The sequence below is a fragment of the Filicampus tigris genome, chromosome 4 (assembly GCF_054856515.1).
Source record: "Filicampus tigris isolate MCC_2025a chromosome 4, RoL_Ftig_1.0, whole genome shotgun sequence".
NCBI classification, from domain to species: domain Eukaryota; kingdom Metazoa; phylum Chordata; class Actinopteri; order Syngnathiformes; family Syngnathidae; genus Filicampus; species Filicampus tigris.
Genome location: NC_141220.1, coordinates 20,327,356 through 20,348,363, shown reverse-complemented (window position 1 = coordinate 20,348,363; position 21,008 = coordinate 20,327,356). Strand labels below are relative to the sequence as shown.

The 21,008-nt window shown below is 41.5% G+C and overlaps 1 protein-coding gene across 1 annotated transcript in view; it reads right to left on the bottom strand.

Annotated features, from left to right (window-relative positions):
• Nucleotides 1–21,008, bottom strand: part of alx4b (ALX homeobox 4b) — a 26,817-nt gene extending 5,809 nt beyond the window's left edge. The window contains exons 1-2 of the mRNA XM_086028516.1: nucleotides 20,644–21,008; nucleotides 4,465–4,775 (exon numbers count right to left, since the gene is read on the bottom strand). Of these exons, the coding sequence (XP_085884642.1) occupies nucleotides 4,465–4,775; nucleotides 20,644–20,986 (654 nt within the window). The 5' untranslated portion in view covers nucleotides 20,987–21,008. The remainder of the gene's footprint in view (nucleotides 1–4,464; nucleotides 4,776–20,643) is intronic.

Sequence of the window (21,008 nt, the reverse complement as noted above, 5' to 3'; positions counted from 1 at the left end):
ACAGTTCACATAACTTTCTTTTTTCTCACATGTAAGAAAATACAGTTTATTAGCTTGGGGAGAATCTCCACATTAGTCGGATGTTGGATCCTCCCAAAAGGAAACGTCTTCAAAAACAAAGATGGAACCATTCTCCTTTAACAGAGGGGTTTGAGCTTTGATTGTTGGTTGATTCCAAGCCCAATCAGCTTGTGGTTTCCATAGTCCCTGACATGCAATTTCCTCTCAGCCAGGGCCTTCAGATCCCCCTACTCATTTTGCATTTACCATTCCTCTCTGCCATCATAATAATAAATAGGCAGTGTTACAGTGTGCCCTAAAGTAAAATTTGTTTTTCAGGGATGTGTGTGTACGACCACTAAAGGGTTGATTTTTCAAAAGGCGACCATGTATGGCCTGCTGTAGGACATACAGATATTTTTTCCAAAGCTGATGTTAAAGAAATCTCACTCCGACATTCCACAGGTCAGCTGGCGAGATTACCCTTCCAAAGTCGTAAACTGATACGGAAGGTTGTGGCTGCCCCCCAATGTCAAGGTGAGGGGTTGTTGGCCTTTGAATTAAATCATATGTTTGCAGGAGGGCTTGGGGTCTGTTACAGCCCCCTGAGGTTTGAGCGTGGGGGCTGTGGGGGCGGAGCTGTTATTGTTTGATGTTTAGCATGTCCTTTTCTTTTGGTTTGTTCTCTATTTTCTCAATGCATTACACGAGTTTCTAAATAGATCTTCGATACTCGGGGCCTGATTAGAGCGCTTCTCACTTGTGCTCCCAATACAGTCCTTCCTTAACTTACAATTTCAGTGTGTTCCGTGACCATGCTCACAACAAAGAACACTCATTTCTCAAATCGTCTTTCTCCCTCGAAATGAATAGTAATGCCAACTGTTAAAGCACCACAACAATACTAACAAAAGAATTGTAACTTGTTTTTTTTTTAATTAAAAAGAACGTGTAGAGTACACTCTAACGCAGCGAGCCCGCCCGACCTGGGGGGTGTTCAATCGGACTCCGCGGGCCGAGCAAGGGCCCCCCCCCCCGTCCGGAGCTCCACAAATTGGATTATTTTCTATGTTACAGTATTGTCCTTTAGAAAGTGTGTATGTGTATATATCTATATAAATGTGCGTGTGTATATAAATACACATATATGTATATGTGTATGTATATATACGTATGTGTATATATATATGTGTGTGTGTGTGTGTGTATATATATATTTGTATGTGTGTATATATACATATGTATATGTGTGTGTGTGTACCTATATGTATATATATGCGCGAGTGACAACTGCCGCATTGTGCTGTTGGCGACAGGTCAGCAACACATGCCACGCACCCAATCAGGAATTGTTGCTGCTCTGATCGGTCTATTATGTCACATGTTGCGATGACATACAGTTTCCCACACGGAGAGGAGGAGAGAGAGGATGCAGCACGCAGCTCGTTGCTGCTGCAAAGCAAACTATTTTGGCAATAAAATTAAATGCATAGTCTAGTCATCTCGGTCCCTTTATGGTTGTAGCAGGCACAGTATCCATTGTTGTCGCTGTCTTTTTGAAGCCACCAGCGTTCACCATCCAAACTGACAGAAGTCGAGAGAATTTTCAAGGAAGAATGGCAGGGATCCCCAAATCCAAGTGTGAAAAAAAATTGTTGCATCATTCCCAAGAAGACTCATGGCTGTACTAGCTCAAAAGGGTGCTTCTACTCATGACCTTTCTACTTATGACCATGTGATATGTCAGTTTCTTTTTTCATTAATATGCAAAAATGCCTTCATTTCAGTTTTTTTCTGTCAAGATGGGGTGTTGAGTGCACATTAATGAGAAATGAAATGAACTTTTTTGATTCTGGCAAATGGATGCAATGACACAAAAGCTCACTGACATTGTGCTACTTCTAGTATGTGTGCGTTAGCCACCAGGAACAATATAATAGAGACATACAGTACATAATACACGAAGTACGGTAAAGTAAAGTAAAGTAAATTTGTCATTTTTTGCATATAGGATAAAGAAGGTGTCTCCAAGTATTGTCTGTCTACAAGTAGTGCTGCACTGTTTTCAAACACCTGTTGCTTCAAGGGTTAACTACTGCAACATCGATGCTCTTTGTATTCGCCCATCCTTGTTTTTTTAAATTGTGTCTTAGCGTTGAAGTAGTAGGGAATCTTAATGAAATTTAAATGGTTTGGTCTGAGGTACCACTGTAGATTGTGTCTCAGGTAGAGATTGAGATTGTGTCACATTTTTTTCGGGAATCTCGCGGGATCATCTTTCAACTTTACCTTTAATCACGGGATTGGTATAGTGCAGGATGAAAAGTTAATGGAAGCGGGAGAGTCCATAATGAAGAGAGGATGACAAACTGTTTTTTTTTTTTGTTTTTTTAAATGTCAGCGACCTCCAAAATGTGAGCGAAACGGGAGTGGGACATGATGGGAGTTGTTTTCACAGGGATGGGATTTTTTTTTTTCTGTGGGAGTGGGATGGAACGGGAGTGAAAATCCACTCCTCTGTCACCCTTTATTAGAGACTACACTTTTTCCTGGAAAATGTCAGAATTTCAATGTGTAATGGGTCATTAGATTTTTGTCATAACCCCCCCACTCCCGCATAAAACTCCTCTCTCCTCTCTCTTTATGTCTAAGAGGGGAAGTGGGGATATTGGAGAGTGAGATGGGAGAATGTTCAAACTGGAGCTTGTTTTCATTTCATGTTTAATTTCCTGACGCCAAAGCCCGTGGCTTTCCGCGGCTAACCCCTTTGACCTCTCAGAGGCGTGCAGACTAAGGCGGTGGACCAGACACACACAGGACACACACATTTACATACCATGTCATTTACAAAATTCTGAATCTGTCACTGACAAATATATTCTCTTAGTCTGAACACTGTCGGCTTTTTTTCTTTTTCTTTTTTGAATGGCCGAGCGCATAATTATGAACCCCTTTCCTTGGTTTGAGTGTATAGAGTGAGTCATGTTTCACAGAGTGTTTGCGCTGCGCTGCTTTGCCTTTGAACGGCAGTAAGAAGGGGACATAAGCCAAATAGTTTGGCAAAGAGATCATTTGCGGTGCAAGCATTATGAAGTCAGATGTGTCTTGTGCTGCTCTGCCTGTCCAATGCTGCATCTTAAAAATGATTACTCGCGACAAGCGAGTGGTGTCTGTGCACAAGCCGACGTCCCGACGTTCTTCCCATGGTGACACCTATTAATCCGTCACTGACATGCCCGAAGTTACAAACTACAGGCAGTATTCTTGTTTCATTGATACGGACACATGTGCAAGGAAGGTGGCTCCGAGCTCAAAGCGCTTGGCAGCGTTACAGTAATAGCTGAAAACGTCGACGGCAAAAAGCAGCTTACAGAACTATTAAATAGTTTTATTTAACGCTGCACGGCCAGCAGGCGGGGGGTGAGAGAGGGGAGGGCAGAGTGCACAAACTCCAAAAGCAGCTTTGAAGTTCCAGCCGTCTCACCTCATCTCTGTCATCCCGGACCACTGCGATTGATAGAGTGCCTCGGCGGCGCTTTACTCGCATGGCCCCCCTCCTCCACAAAGCGCAGGTATGGCCAAGTTTGAGTCTGTCTTTTTGCTCGCGTTCACGTAAATAGTTTAATAGCAGCAAAAGCCCCAAGCCGCACAGAGAGACCTTCATCATTAAGCTAAGGATGCAACAGTAAGACTCTGCCATTGGCTTATTCTGGAGAAAACATCTGCCTTGTTTCCGAGATGAAAAGGATTATTAAGTCGCTTGCCAAGCTTGCGATGCCCCTTGGTATTCCGCAGTTGCATATCCCTGGACTTTGTCCTGATAGACCTTCTGTTGCAATTGTGGGATTTAGACTTGATTGCGTGCGTGTTTAGGGTCTGTTTTGTAGGACTCTGGGTCAAACCTCACAATGACTCAAAAGAGTGGGCTGTGTGCCTGTCAGTTGGGTTGGGAACGTTAATTATATTCATCTGGGGAAGGGATGGATCTGTGTGAACCAACTTTGTTTTTTTTCTACTGTACCACTGCACGGACCAGACCGTCCTTGACTATGTCTCAGACTGCACGTGGAAATTGAAGCTGGCATCTCAAGTGCTTTTTATATCCTTCCCAAATAGTCCAATGACTTCTTCCCTCCCCATGTCCCTCACCTCCCGCCTTCGCAGGTTTGTGTGGAAGTAGTTTAAACACGGTCGCACCAGGGAGAAACCCTTGGCCTCTGACCTTTCGTGCAGAGTCTGCCGCAAGTGAGCGCAAAGGGACCTCCCTTCATCCCGCCCATCCCACTCTGATCTGAGGTTGGTTGGAAGAAAATAGAGATAGAAACGGAGAGAGAACAATAGACTTTTGTGTTGTCACATCACCAGCTTTAGCTCTCCCTCAAGCTCTCTAGTGATGATTAACATGTGAACATGGACAACGGTGTGAATATGCTTGTTGGTCGGTGTGAATGTATCTGGTCTCACCTGAACACGAGCTTCCGTCAGGTCTGTTCTCAGCGCCAGCTGCTCGCGGGCATACACGTCTGGATAGTGTGTCTTCTGGAAAACCTTCTCCAGCTCCTCCAGCTGGTAGCTGGTAAACGTAGTGCGGTTGCGCCTCTTCTTGCCTTTGTTGCTCTCGGCCTCGCTTTTATCCAGAGGGCTGGAAAGATCTGAACCGGGACGCTCGCCTGACCCCTTCACTCCTGCTTCCTTTAAATTTAGGTAGCTGCTTTCCATCCCAGGGGGGTCGACGCTGGAGGGCAACTCAGACTCTGTCAAGCCGTTGTCTTTTCCTACATTAAGGAAGAGATGGAAATTTGCGATCAGTTTGACCTTATGGTATAAATGGCGAGAGCCACCCATAAGAAGTCGTAAAGTGAAAATAAAGGTCTTCAAAGTTTGACGTACCACAGAGTAGAGAGAGCTGTTGACAGCCGTGCCAAATTTGAAAGATTACAAAACAGCCACAAACATTACATAAAAGTAGGCCTCACAATGGTGAAAAATCAAACCTAGTGTTGCTTTCGTCAGCGCAAATCAGGACGAAATGTCTTCGTCAACCAGCTTTTGTCACATAAGGGAGACGAGACAAGACGCGAGAAAAAAGCTGGTCTCGTGACTATAGCGATAACTAAATCTGTAATGCCATATTATTGATGAATCAAAAAGATTACATTTGGTTTACAAAATAAAAACTATGCTATGTCTACATTTTCATTGACCGAAACAAGGCGTGACGGCAGGTGAATGAGCTCGTTTATCTGCCGTTTGAGTAGAAGCACCTGTGGCAGCATTTGTATTTCTTGCCACCTCTACTAAAATGTCATCAGTTATCTTTGACCAAAATTAGACTAAAATATCATTGTTTTTTGTCATCTAAAATAGTCATGGACAATTCTGACTGAAATAAGACTAAAATGCTCAGACTTAAAGTTGACTAAAACATCACTAGACTAAAAAGAGTTTGAACATGACTCAAACTAATCAAACTGAAATGACAGCTTGACAGAAAGACTAGACTAAAACTGAAACAGGCCACCAAGACTACTTGGGCCTAGTTATTAAGTCACAATATTACACCGGATAACCACGGATATGAACAAAGGCATTCAAGTTCTTATATAGTCGGGGAAGGTGGACCTATGATGTATACCAGGATTTTCCCACCAAACACTGATAAACATTCAATATGTTTATCACAAAAGACAGCGGGGAAATAGGAAAGAAAAAATCCTGGAAAAAACAGGAAACGTCCAAAATATGAAAAAATAATGAAAACAAAAAAGACAAAATCGGCGAATATGCAAATTCACAGGCGCCGAAGTGTAAATATGCAGGGGTCGACTCTAATTTTAAGTTGTAATGTCACCAAGAAATACTAGATGGTTGACATGTCTAAGTTATGCTTACACTGGGTCTAATACTGCCCTATATTACAACGTGAGTAGTCCTAATCATTTTTTAAATTTTTTGGAACGATATGCTGTGTGTGGCTTATATAAAGGTGCTGCTTATAGTCCAGAAAATATGGTACTCAACAATGCTGATACGTAGTACTGACACCAATAGTATTTTTGATTACATAAAATTTCAATGAACACAATGACAGATAATTTTGAACAACGACGTTTCTTTCTGATGCACATGATGATTAGCCAATGTGTCCAATGGCAGCGGTGTAGCGCCAACTACAGGCGAGGAGGACTTGCTCAATGTCAATTTTTTAAATTTTTCAGATTTTGTCGTATCGATGGATGGTATCAGAAGCCCTCATGGGTACTGTACCTGATATACATTGAAATAAGGCTGTTATCTCTCATTTCAGCACATCAAGATCATTTTTCACATTCATGCACTTTGCATGTAGATGTAAATCTCATACAAAGCTGAAAATGTTTGGATATTTTACCCTCATAATTAAATGTATTGAGTACTTTTTCGGTTTAGAAGCAGCAAGCCAAATATAAAACATTTAATTGTGGCTTGCAGCCACCCAACTCTCTGACCAATTATGCTTGAAGAGAAACAGCGACAGGCAAAGAGCAATATGCTCCTTAAAATGTGTGTTGCTTTTGGTGTATATAGCCAGGGAAAAAAAAGAACCCAAGTCAGCAAGTGCATCTGCACACCATCACATTCTAACATCCACACACAGTTGCGGCTACTTCATGCTTACATCACCTCTGTAATGTTTTATTTTGGGGTTCAAAGGCCTTTTCTGTGTATGCTGAATCTACACTTCACTTCTCCATGTTTGAAAGGGTTGTCACGACACATTGGGGTGACCTGCGACACAACCTTCCAGGGGGGCGCACTCACTTCGCTCAATCACGCCACCTGAAATCCGAGCCAATGACAAACCTGCCTCATTTTGAACAGTTTGTGTGTTTGTGCGTGTACGGTGGGCCTCCTTTGCCCACTGTTGCCTTCCACACTTTGGCCCTCGGGTGTAAACAACATTGTGTTTGTCACTTCCAATTTGGACAGCCTCCATTTTGTGACAGACCTGGCTCTGTTCCTGTCAGCACATGCAAGCTATTTTTTTTTTGTTTGTTTCCTTTTTGGAGATGAAGAAGGCTGTCCCTTCTACTTCATATAAACAAACATCGATGTGGATAAATAAGCATGTATGACTGGTGGAGGGCCAGTCAGAACGGTGCTCTGTCAGTTTTTCTGTCTGCATTTGCTTTGCATTGGCATGAGGGTTCTGTCCCTAAATAGTCTCCATCGTAACAGTGGAAAGACTCCATTCTAAAATGCGTCTGAATTAAGTGAGAATAAAGCTGGAACATAACTTCAGAGGTTCAAACCATTGTCACAAATGACGTCACGCGAGACCCGAGTATATTATTGAACAAGATTTAGTGATGGACCACACAACGGTATCGCTTTGGGATATTCGATACCACAATTTTTTCAAACCAAGCATCACTCTTAAGTGCACACTGATACAGAGTGGCGATACCACTCATGCTTTTGCTTCACAAAATGTCAATGAACAATTGTGTCAATGACATAACAGCGAGAAGATCTTTTTTTCATACCTGTCAAGTTGTACGCTAATTTGTACAGGTGGAGACACCTTTTCAAACATGTACGCCGACGGCCAAACTTCGTTGCTACCGCCATTCTAGGCCGGTCCGCCTCTACGATTCCGACTGGAAACTTCGGCCGAGTTTCACTAGCATTTAGGCTATCCTAAATGTCCTTTCATTGTTGTCTTTTCCAATTTCATACATGAGCTGTCAGGGTTTATTTAAAATGTATGTCTGTATTATTATGTACAGTTACCAAATAATCCATCCATCCATTATCTGATCCGTTTATACGAGGGTCACCCTGAACTGGTGGCCAGTCAATTGCGGGACCAAATAATCCATATACTGTAAATACAGTATTAAAAAACTAATACTAAACTAAAAAAAAATTCAACTTGGAAGAAGCATTTTCGAAAGCCTTGAAACTAATAAGCAACTAACGAAACCGCTCTGAAAACTCATTGCAACTAACTGAAGTTATGAAACAAAAGTCATGGGAAAACAATAACTAGAATGAAAAACCCCAAACTATGATAACCCTTGCACATCCCTCGTATCGGTGACGGCAAAGAGAAGAAATGAAGCGTGTCTCAGTCCTGGCTGCTCGCTACAAAATGGCTAAAGTGACAAAAAGTCTATGATGGAAGAAGTTTGCTGCAGGGTGCACGCTTTTGAGTCATCTTCCGCAATCCTCCCTCCGTCCACATGCTACACATCTGTCATGCATCATCGCTTAGTTTGGTACAAAGGTTGCTTTTGCCTTTTATTTGAAAGGGTTTCTTTTTAACATTTAAACGACAGTTAAACGCATGTTTTATGACAGCAACAGTTTGACCCCCAAAACGACTTCAGTCCCGTTTCGTTCATTCGCGCGGCTTAAATTCATCCTCAGCGGAGATCGACCAGCGTCCCTGAACAGACGAGTTTGGTACCGCAGTGCATTTATCTCCTGCTAGATCACATTTCCAGTAATTACGTGCATGCATTTTCCTCGCAACTTTGTGTTTAACGCCCTCCACAGTCTGTCGTCTTAGAAACAAAGTGCATCGTGAGAAGGACTGTTGATATTTTGCGGTGCTGGTGACTCTGTCAGCCATACTTTTAATGGTGAGTAAGCTGGCGGAATAGTTTTGAAGTGATTCAGTTGGGCGTGAGCTGTCTGCAACATGCATGTTTGTTTTCATGAATTCATATTCTTTGGCCGGTGTGTCCCCGCAGCGTGATGTCAATAGTCGTCTCTCCAAAGCCGCCGCGGCCCTCCCCTGCTCCCGGGCCCGAGCGAGGCTAATGAAACAACGCGGCTTGCCCGGCTGAGGTTCGTGACCTCATATCGTCGCGGCCCACCTGTCAGAGCCTCTTACTGTCTCCGCACGTTCAGGCAGATTTTCTGACATTACCAACCGCTGCTTTGGCCCCGCACAATGTTTTCATTCAACCTCTGAGCGGGAGCACGGCGGCGACACTCAGAAGTGAGTTGGGTGAACTCAAAAGTCCCCGCTTGTTTGTTTCCAGCGCGCGGGTGCAATTGGGCCCCTGAGCAAGGCACGTAAACGTGAAGCACAGCCGGGCGTACAGATGGCCGCGGTTAGGTTTTATTCTCATCCCTACATACAGATCACATACCCTCGACATGTACTTTCTCTTCATCTTGCACTGCAAGCAATCTGTTTTGTGGCATGCTAATTGTAACCAAACACAATCCTCGCCAACGTCATGCCTGCCGAGACTTTTCTCTTCTTGAGAACACAAGCGTCAAGTCTTGCTTTCTTCCATAAAGCCAAGATTCCAGTGCCTTGGCAGCAGTTTCTTGGCATTCCGAGGAATCTTTTTTTTTTTTTTTCTTTTTCTTACTGCTGTTGCCCTTGTAGAGCGCATCAGCGTACATTAAATGTGAGGAATAAACGCCGCCTGCTCTTTCGATTTGCCAGTCATTTTCTGACAACCCGCAGACCTCTTTGGTTAGGCGAGGTCACGTGTTTACTAGGGTCAGCGATTTGATCGCTGCTGGAAACAGAAAGAAAACATCAAAGTGTAATTGAACTGGTTGTAAAGCAACAAGGCACCCTCTCAGTTTTTATGGAATGGGATGGGGAGGGTCAAGTGAAACCAAATAAAAGAAACACTATAAATTAGTAACCTGGGGAAGGGTTAATGACCTTGTACTAACGAGGAAGGAGAATGCTTTTAAACAGAGTGCTTTAAAGGGACGGTGGGGCCGGGATGGCCACGTTTTCACTAACAAGTTCATTTGATATATTTTTTGTTCAGGAAAATGAAAAGAGTTGCCGTTTTCTCTTTTATCCATTAATTTTGGAGAAATTAGTAAATAAGTAGCTCCATGAATAACGTCCCTTATTAATGAGGGGAATGGCCGCGCCCCCTAGCGTTCTATCCATGTTCGGCCGGAGTCACGCGAGGAAACGATTCCAAACCCTCCATTGGAAATCATTGTACTTTTATTGCTTATAACGTCCAAAAACGGCGATCAATTAGCACCAAAATGTATGTGGACATCTCTACTAATGCCCACTTCAACATATCAAAAGGATTAACCTCTCCGTGGCTGATTTATATGAGAATGAGGAAATGTGGAAGTCAGCAGAGCTACATAGATTTTGGCTGGGACGAGCGCACACTGCTTCTTTGCTTAAAAAAAAATCAAATGAAATAAAAAAATGTCCGCTGATAGTGTAGTGGTACACACGCCTGAGTTGTGTGCGGGCAGCGTGGGATCAATTCCCGCTCAGTGACAGTGTCTATGTGTGCTCTGCGACTGGCTGGCGACCAGTTCGGGGTGTAGTCTGCCTTCGCCCATTGACGGCTGGGATAGGCTCCAGCAACTCCCCGCGACCCTATATAGGATAAGCGGTTTGGAAGATGACATGACATGACATAAAAAAATGCTTCTTTGCTGATCACGGTTAGAACGGGCGAGGCATTAAACACCAGTCAGGATATTTACAGAGACTGAAGTGGGAATGAGTAGATCGTGCACATTTATTTGGATGAGGAATGGACCCAGTTTTTCGACTTAGAACGGGCCGTCCAATTTGGGAGGTAACAGCCGAAATGGCACGTTCCAATGCGGCCACACTCGTCCGTGCAGTCAGCCTCGCCGAAACTTTTTGTTCGCTGTTCGATGAGGGCTTTCGTCACTCTCACGCCGCTTCACTCATTTTTGGGGCGGGGAAATTTGTCGTAAACCTAATCACAAAAAAAGACCTTAAATCACTACAGAGTCTTTTGAAGTGGGCATTTTAGTACCAATGTCATTTTTACATTACATTTACATTTATATAAGTGCCAATGTTAAGCTCACCCAAGAGTCACTTTAAGATGTTCCCTCAAAGGTTGTTGCACATCCTCTTATCAAACTTCAGGAGTAAAATATCAAGTAATTATATTTGTTATGATTAGCATTTGGCCCTGTTAGGACTCTCGACTTGAAAATGTAAATCTAATCACTGGAAAAAATTGCAAACTTTTCATTGTTTCATAAAAATATGTCATTATAATAAGTTTCAATTGAATTTTGCAAACGTAATTACCATTAGTTTTCCTTGATGAATAGTTGCATAAAATCATGCGGTTCTATTGCCTCACGGGCCTCTTTCACGTTGCCAGCCACCAAATCCGATTTTTGTCATATCAAGCTTGTTTCCTGCACAGTGTTGTGAAGCTTTAACATCAAAAATCACATCAAAACACAATTTTGCAAGACCTATCCAAACCACATGTGGAGGTTGTTTGAAATGCAATGCAAGTCACAATTCTATAAATGAGACTTCAGTCCGGACAAGGCAGCGAGGGATGCAAATGCTGCTGCTGGGGTGTTCAGATTGAGGAAATGCGTGCACACACACCCACACACCCCCACGCACGCACACACACACGCGCACACGCATACACAAGGTGGAGACGGAGGGCAGAGTCCCAACTTTGGATAATACATGCTGATGGAGAACAGCAACTTTGACGACATCAACATGTAATGCAATAACTGCCACCCCCACCGACAATTTTACCTCCAGTTGCTAATTTCATGAATGTTGCCAAACCCCTAACTGCATGGCGAAGCCTAATTTGTGTGTGTCAAAACACATTCACATTTGTATCGTCGAATTACCGCCGAACCACACAGATATAGTCGCACATAAGTTCAGCACTTCATCTGTTTTCCACCGCTGAGTCACTAGCGTATGCGCTGAACTCTACTTCGTTACCAATCCACGTATCGTTAATTCTTTCCATTTTCAAATGGCAGTCAAAAGAAATAAATGTAAATATGTCAGATTTGTCATATTTAATTTTACATAAAGAAAAAACTAAATAAAACATTTTGAAAAACAGGCCACAGGACTGAATTTTATTTTCATGATTAATCGGTCGTTTTTATGACCTGGACGTGTTTCTTGCGTCTCTGTCCTGGCTACTCAATACTATATGGCCGAAGCACATTTGTCTGTACTCAATGTTAATAAAAGAGACTCGTGTTTAATTATGAATATTTCCAGTGGCAAAGCTCAGGGATGAATCCTCCCGGAATGGATTGTGTTTCACCTTGTATGTTCCCTGTGCCTTTAAAGAGTTAATATGTACGATAGAAGCACTTCTTCATGGGGCACTCAAACAAAATTTTGACTATTGTTTCCTCTGTGAAAGGAATGCTCCCAGATGTTGCTGAGCAGAGATCTATGGCAGCAGCAGCACACAAAGGAATGCTTATATTCCATGGGAAACCTGAAATCTTTCTGCTCAGTATCAGCGGCTGATAGACTGACACGATCATTACCTCACTCGTGTCCGAAGACTTTAGGCCACGGCTGTCACTGTCTCGTATCAAAGAGCACAGAAATAGTTCAGGATTATTGTTGGAATGTGATTAATAATAGAGGAAGTTACACACGTTTCAGTAAAAACTGTCTTTTAAAAAAAAACAAAAAAAAAAACAATTCTGTAGTCTTGGGCAACTCTCAAGAAATGTTTTTATATTTAAAGGCTGCAACCACAGAATCTTGCTTTGACGAAGTATGAATTGCATTACACGGATTGCAGAAGTCAAATTTCAAAGTTAGAATTTTGTTGCTTTGCAAACTTGATGTTGAAAAGGTTTGTGCGGCAGCCAATAACGAGTGGTAATTTGCAGGACTTCACACACTGCTTTTGTTAAATCGATCAGACAAGAAAAATGTCCTCGCATGAAAATTTGACAAATAGCAGTTATGAATCAAAACAGGATTTTGCTTTCTTCTCTCAGTTCAGCAGTCATTTTTATGACAAATTTGTTTTATCATAGCTCCCTGTGGTCATTTTTTAAATTTTCCATCTCATTTTTACCTTGCGGTTCATAATAAACCTGTGAATAGAGGAAAATATATTTAAGAAAACAGGATTAAAATGCCAAAGCATGCTGCATGTGCTTTTGTGAATTTCACCAAAGAACGGCAGAACCGAGCCAACGTGATGTTTCATCGCAAGCAGGTTGCTGCTGCTACTTACACTCTCCAAGATAGAAAATGCTCGAAAGAAGTTGATCCTTTTTTTTTTTTTCCTTCTTTTAGTAGTTGAAAACCGTTTCAGGTCACGATCACAGGTTCAACCACTAACATGGTCAAAATGTGGTAGTCATCACAGCAAATATCCATACATATCCTCTGACATCATTTCCCTCCAATTTCCCCCCTCCGTGCGCATAGAGTTCTATATTTTGACAGGATGCTTTTAAAGCACTGCCAGAACCTTCTTGTGGTCTTGTTTTGCTCTCATGCATTGAGAAACATGTTTTACATATCACAGGATGCTCCAATTTCACACTGAGGTCAGAGCGACGATTTGAACTGTATAATGGGAACATGATATTACGGAGGAAAAGGCAACAGAGAATTGGTGCAATCAGTATCAGTGTTCACACACTCTTTTGTATACCAGATGCATTCGTGTACGTATTTTATGGCTCCATCAACCATAAAACATCTCCATTTATTTACAACTACAGTGAACCCCCATTTATCGCATGAGGCATGTTCCAGACCAACTCACAACAGCTGAACGACCAATCATGGCTCAGCTTCAGAAAACAGGTGAGCCGTGATTGGTCGTTATCTGAGCCCTGAGCAACTGCGACGTCATCTTCAGTCGACAGAAGTGACAAAATGGCCACCCCCGGAGATGGCTAAAAACGGGAGGTTTAACTCTTATTCCACAAACGCAATATTAATCAGAATGCCGTATTTCAATTAGTGGGCTTGCATAGAACATATTCTGGAAAAAAAAAATGTTTCGGTTGACTTCCGCTTTAAATCTTATAGCGAGGCTAAGAAAAACAAACAATGGGGATAATGTGGGTGCACAAGTGCGCATACCCTCTTATAACTGGAAATGTGGTTGTGTTCAGAATTAACATTCAAACTAATGTCCAATGTGAGTCAGCACACAACTGCCGCCCTTTAAAATATCTTAGATTAACCCCAGATAAAGTTCAACTGTTCTCGTCGGCTTTTCCTGACATTTTCTAAGTCACATTTTACAGCACAAGCTATGCTTTGCAGAGAGCTTCCACAGCATCGGCGGGATCTTGTTGTTTAAAGGTATTAGTCAGGAGAAGGGTACAAAAGAATTTCCAAGGCAATAAATATACGACGGGACACAATGAAGAAAGTCATTATCAAGTGAAGAAAATAGTGACTTTACCAAGAACAATGTGGTGCTACACTTAAGGCATGCAACTCGAAATTTGTGATATCGGAGGGCCGTGAGTGACGAACCACAATGAAGTCCGGGAACACTGTACTTTTATTCCTATTGGCCACACTTAAATGCAGAATAGTTCATTTTGAATTTTGTTCTAAAATCTCACTTTATTTATTGTTCCAGTTATCTTCTATTGCAAAGCCTCTAGTCCCTGAAAAGTGAAAATAAATTCGCTGAAATTACACCCTGCTGAAAAATTGATAGTACTTCATCTAGCATCTATCTTATGTTTACACATCCCAACATGTTAAAGCCGCAAAAACATACTGAAGCCTCCGGTGGCCCAAATATATCCCAACGGGTTGTCACCGAGCTTGTCGCGGCAGATCGTGAGGTGCCAGCCACCATCTAGCTCATGAGCTTCCAGTCTTGGGCCTATTACTTACACTTGCACTGGACATGGGCGGTTTTACAGCATGGCAAGGGGTGGCAGCTGCCACCCTTACCAAATGCCTTGAACCCCACTTGCCACCCCTGACTGTTGGTAATGAATATATCAATACTAAATTCAAAATGTAATTATAAATATTCCTTATATTGACCACAGAGTCCGGTAAGCTATATTATCTCGTCGAATATGTTCAAACAGTCTATCAAGTGTGACAACTTATGTGAAATAGTAATTAGCGGTAATGTTTTTAGATAATTGGAGGTTTTATTGAGGCAACGCTATCTAGCTTACATCGAGGCGTTGCGCCTGGTTATGCTAAATGAGATTTTGAAAACAAAACATTGGAACGTCTTCCAAGGTTCACAAGAAACATTATGACGGTAAACTCACATTTATTTGCAACAAAGCACAAACTGTATGGGCGCTGTGACACGCCGAGACACCAACGCTGCGCTTTCTTGCTCTTTCTCTTCCTTTCTCGCTCTCTCGCTCTATCTCTCTCTCCCTCTGTGTGTGTGTGTGTCTTTCGCTCTCTCCTAAAAAAGCTTGATACCTGAGAAGAGTGAAATACATTTAAAAGTATTTGTTTTTGTATTTAGATAGTCATAGTATTCATTGTGCAAGAGTGTATAATGTATACAGTAGTTGTTGGTTCCAATACACTAAACATTTACAGATGAAAAATGCTAAGGCTAGGCTATTGTCTTCAATTTAAGTCGCACCGTTATTTATAAACATGTCAGGAATGTTGGTACTAGCTGCAAAGTTTAAACAAAGTTGAATATACTATCATCTTGTCTTTATTATTCATTTGTACATTACTAGAGTTTGTGCTGTAAGGTCATGATGATTATTGAAAGCAGCTGCTTGCTTGAGCGATACGGTGCGATTTACATGATCCGATTAGTTGATGAATTAATTGCAACTGCTATCGTCAACTAGCAAAATAATTGTTTGTGGCAGTACTGGTTGAGAATTGTTATTGCATACACCGCCTGGGTTAGTGCTTAACATTAAGCTATGTTATTCACGTGACATGCATAAAACTTACCAGGGAATGCAGAAATTGAGCCTCGAATTAGTGTGTGCGTGTGCTAAGTGTGCATTCATGTGCATGTGGGAGGGTCATAACATCAGCCCCCCCCCTCACACGAACCTTTTGTCACCCCAGGTGAAACTGTCTAGAGCCGCCAGTGGCATTGGATAATGATGCAAATGAAGGCACTCAAGTTCAAGAGGACAGACTCAAAAATGACTCGCTCCCAAAAATCTCTATCTTCACAAGTGAGGACTACATAGTTCTAAGTCTTTACATGTTTTCAGCATTTATTTTCAAACATGCATAATGCAGATAGAAACAAATATCTGAATTCACTCCACAGGGTTTTTAAATAATGAACATGAACACATTATTAGGTAAAGCTGCTTCATCTAACAAGGTCGAATGCATGAGCTCGACCAAAAATCGTTCCCCAAAACTAAGATAATGCTTAGTTTTGATTGATATTGTCAGTGAGGCAATGATTTAATCATGTTTATCATTGTGGTCGTTTGCCGTGGTGTAACTGCTCGGCTCCAAACTGCGGTGGTTCTAATATACTCACTACTTATAACACAAGTATCCGAGACACAACCCAATATGATGCGGTGCAATTCTACTTCAAGCTTCTACCACAATAATAAACGTACTTTTAAATGAATACTTTTGGTTACTGTTTTCGATTTAAACATTTGTGCAGACGCATTTGGTAAATTGGCCTGTAAGTGTACGCATGTAAGAAATTCTCTCCAGTGGTTCTCAGATTTTTACCCCTGTCCATTTGTGACATTTTGCTTATTTTTACAAGGTATTGTGGAGACAGGGTTATGTAAACCAGTCCCACTTTGTCATTGTGGGGACTCTCGGTTGCTTTGGAGATCGGATGTTTGGCGCGTATGAATAATAACCATATAGCAGCCAATGATGCACATCTGCCTCGGATTAATGCAGACCCCTCCTGAGGTGCTGACTTGCATTCCTCTGCACTCCATCAGCTCCATGGGATTTTATTTCATTCACAGTGGTGCTAGCAGGTAGATACTCTGCCCCTGTGGGACACTCATTGGCTCACATGCACACCCCCTGAGTCACAAGAATATGTGGCGCCAAACATGATGTTATCGGATGTATTTGTATGGGTCATTTCCAAATAATTTCATCAATAGCGGTAAAGACGCTTGCAAAAAAAAAATAATAATGATAATAAAGCAATTTCCATGCCAACTTAGTTTTTATGTGTAAATGTCTCACACACTGAAACATCCACGCTTAAAGCGGAAGTAAACCAAAACATATTTTTTCCCAAGAATATGTTCTATGCAAACCCACTAGTTGAAGCCACTCATCCTGACAAATATTGTGTTTGTGGAATAAGAGTTAATCCACCCATTTTTCGCCATCTCTGGGGGTGGCCATTTTGTCACTTCTGTCAACTGAAAATGACATCACAGTTGCTCAGGTAACAACCAATCAAGGCTGACCTGTTTTCTGAAGCCCAGTCGTGATTGGTTGTTACCTGAGCCTTGAGCAGTTGTGATGTCATTTTCAGTCCACAGAAGTGACAAAATGGCCGCCCCCGGAGATGCCTTAAAAGGGGTGGATTTTGCTACTTAACTCATGTTCCACAAACGCAATATTAATCAGAATGCCGTGTTTCAACTCGTGGGCCTGCTGGGAAAAAAATATGTTTGGGTTGATGTCTCCTTTAAAGCCCTTTTTTAAAAAAAATAAATAAATAAATAAATAAATAAAGGTATTGATTAAAAATTTTAGGCATTTATCGTTAAAGGTGATCCTTATTGACAGAGCAGAAAATACACTTCTTACATAACGGTAAATACATAAACAGCTTCATAAAACTTGTAAGATGTACAAGTGTAAAATTTAAAATTCCAATTTTGCACATACAAGTGCACAAACGATCCTAACTACACATTTTTAAACCCATTATACTCTTGTCTTTATACAATCGGAATAACGTTGAAGACATGCAGTAGAGCTGGCGTTTTCAAAAATTCTTACATATCTTAAAAATAACCATTTATTTTGCTGTCTGTTATTAAGTGAATGCAAAATGGCTGTCTCATCTTGGCACTTGAGCTCACAGATCCCTTTGGTGTGTTGCAATCATTCGTCTTCCACCAGTGGCATTAATGATAGACAGCTTGGGTGAAAAAGACAGAGCATTTGTAAAAGAAGACAAAAAAAGAAATTCAGTCAGGCATATCTTTACTGTTATTGATCAAATTACAGAAAGTTACCCTTATGTTACGATTATTATTACCGGTATTTGCTTGACTTTGAAGGGTAGTTCCAGCACCAGGCACGTCAACACTCATGTTTGTCATTGGCTACCTTGTAGTTAGTTTCCTTCAGAGGGCCATTGTGACTGTGAAAACCCTCACCTCGTCATATTATTACATGCAGTATACACAACAAACTATTGGACAACTAGTTTTCAACTCCGAAGTCAAAGAAAATATTTTATTCAACTAATGTTTAATTTATTTTTAAAAGGAGGTTTCTTTGAACAACAACAACCAAAAAATCATCACTGTTATTTAAAGTAAAGACTGCAACTTTGATACAGATTTTACAGAGAAAAATGAAGTAGACGCACATGATTTGCTTCAGTGGGCCACATAAAATGATGTGGCCGGATTTGACCCCCGGGCCTTGAATTTGACACAGACGCTATACACAGTTAGGTCTGAAGTAGTTGGATAATGACATGACAAAGTCATTATTATTGTGCCATTATACATAATCACAATCACTTTGAAATAAAACAATTGAGGTTGGATGACGTGTGGCTTTTTTGCTTTGGACAACGTGAAATAGTTGCAATGGTATGTACATAAACCAATAACAATATAAATATACTTTGTTCTATTTTGATGGTGTGGCACACATGGAAATCACCAACATTCTGAGTTTCCTACCCGGAGGAGGCCTTCACTTGCAGCTTGATTGCGACTCTTACAGACTTTAGTTTGTCTTCGATTAGGCCTAAGTGAAAAGCATGCGCTGTTGGCTTGAGATCGGGCCTCTGACTTGACGATTAACGAAAGTTGAATTAATTTGTCTTCAGTTCATATCCACACATCACATCTTGTTAAAAACCGTTGCTGTCCAAAGACGAGTAGGCTACTTCTGGATCTCTCACTATAGTACACTACTTGTATATGGCAAGCAGGCCATTTTTGAGGGCAGGTGCTCGACCCCCCCCCCCCCCCGCCCCTCCCCCATCCCCCCAAATTATTCACATAATTAAGAAAAACAATGTATACATCTAGACAATCAATCATAAAACGATTAACAAAAGAATTGAACGGAAGCATATATGTGCCACACGGTAAGGGGCACATATTTCACAAGGACTTAAATGCCCATCAAATACCAAAACATGGATGACAGAGAGTAGTCAGTACCCAATGTTGTGAAGTAAGAGTGTACAGTATGTTGTTTACAGGTCAAAACACTGTGTGGCACCGTAAGTTCAGTCTGTGACAATCAAGCCTATATGCTTAAAATATTCACAATACCAAATTTCAATCTCCAAGGTAATAGTGCCAGAATGGCTGTAAAACTGAATAGCTCACAACAGCCTGGTTGCCATGTAGACAACTTTGCAGTCGCTCGATGTTGGCACACAAAACTCCGTTTGTACTGTATATCAGATTTTTGTTATGGTGAAGGAGATAAAATATCGACATTGAGCAATATATCTCTTGTGTTGGACCACACATAAGAGCACAAGCCTGTTGACGCCTGAGGCTTTGACTAGACCCCAAAAGTGTCCTCCCCAGAGCCACAGTTGCTTCATCTGGCTGCAACATTTTCAGTAATAACACTGCAGAGTCTCTCTCTTTGGATGCATGCTGCATTTAATGATTGTGTTCAAACGGTTCTGTCTTTGCACTTGCCAGATCAGCTCACTAAAGTACAGCACTACTCCAAACAAGCTTGGAGACAATCTTCCCACTAAAAACTAGATGACTTTGCACTTTACCATTTAGCTAAGTGTGCCATTGGCAGACTTCACTTTTATTTATATAGCCAACTACGGTGCTGCATATATGTCCCATGCATGTTTTCCACAAATTGCATAAAAGCAGCCAGCAAGCATGTAAATATAGACATTTGATTAAAACAGAAACTGAATTGTGAACCATGATAACATGTTTCTTCCAGTAACGTGATAAACTTCACAGACACATAAATGTGCTAGCGCATATTCTAGCTGCACATGTGCACCAAACCTATGTAAAATAATAATAATAATAATAATAATAATAATCATTCTGGAGAATTCAAATATTATTACAAAAACGTTCAGGCTGCTATCAATGAATTCACACTGCCTGCAGGATTTTTTTTTTTCATTTTTTCCTTAATTGTATATATTGTATATATATCCTTAATATAAAATATATATATATATATATATATATATATATATATATATATATATATATATATCATTAAGCATACATTTTATATTTTGTCATTTGGTTGTAGTTAATGGGAACTGTTACAAAGGTGTCCAAAGTGTCTCAGGAATCTATGTTTAAATATTCTCTAATGGCTGATTGCAATGACTTTTTGGGCACACTTGGAGATGCTGAAAATTTACTTTGTGAAGAACTGACACCTTTTGTGGCTGGAACACCTGTGAGCTTCGTGTAGCCTATAAACGTCAAGGTGAATGGCAACAAAAACAAATTCTGACTGGAAACAAATGTATGCAGCACGTGGAATAAATTGCACTATTCATAAGTCTCGACTCTGGACTCTCTTCGACAACTCGTTTCAACATTTGCCTCTGTGATTATTTTAAATCTCAATAAATAAAACTCGTCGTTACATTATTGCAAGGCGCACAATTGCGCATACTGCCCGCGAATGTCCACTGGAGTTTTTACTCGTCTAAGTCCACTCACCGTAGCAGGGTATGATGCCGTTGTGGCCGCTGTCGGTGTGCAGTTTGCCGCCCTCGGGGGGAGTCTTGCAGGTGGGTCTGTGCATGAAGAGCTGGTACTTTTGGAAGGGGCCCTCTCCCTCCGCGCCGTCCAGCGACTGGCACTCGGTCTGGAAAGGACTCCGAGACTTCTCCCCGTACGTCTGCCCTTTACTCGCCGCGAACGTGGGACTGTATTTGGCTTCGGTACTGCCGAAAGTCCTGAACGGGTTCGCCTGGTGCTCCCTACCTTGCGAAGCAGACGGACTATAATACGCATCCATCGAGGTCATGTCGCAGTATGAAACGCACGTATCTGCGTTCATACCTTTAAAAAAAAAAGAAGTT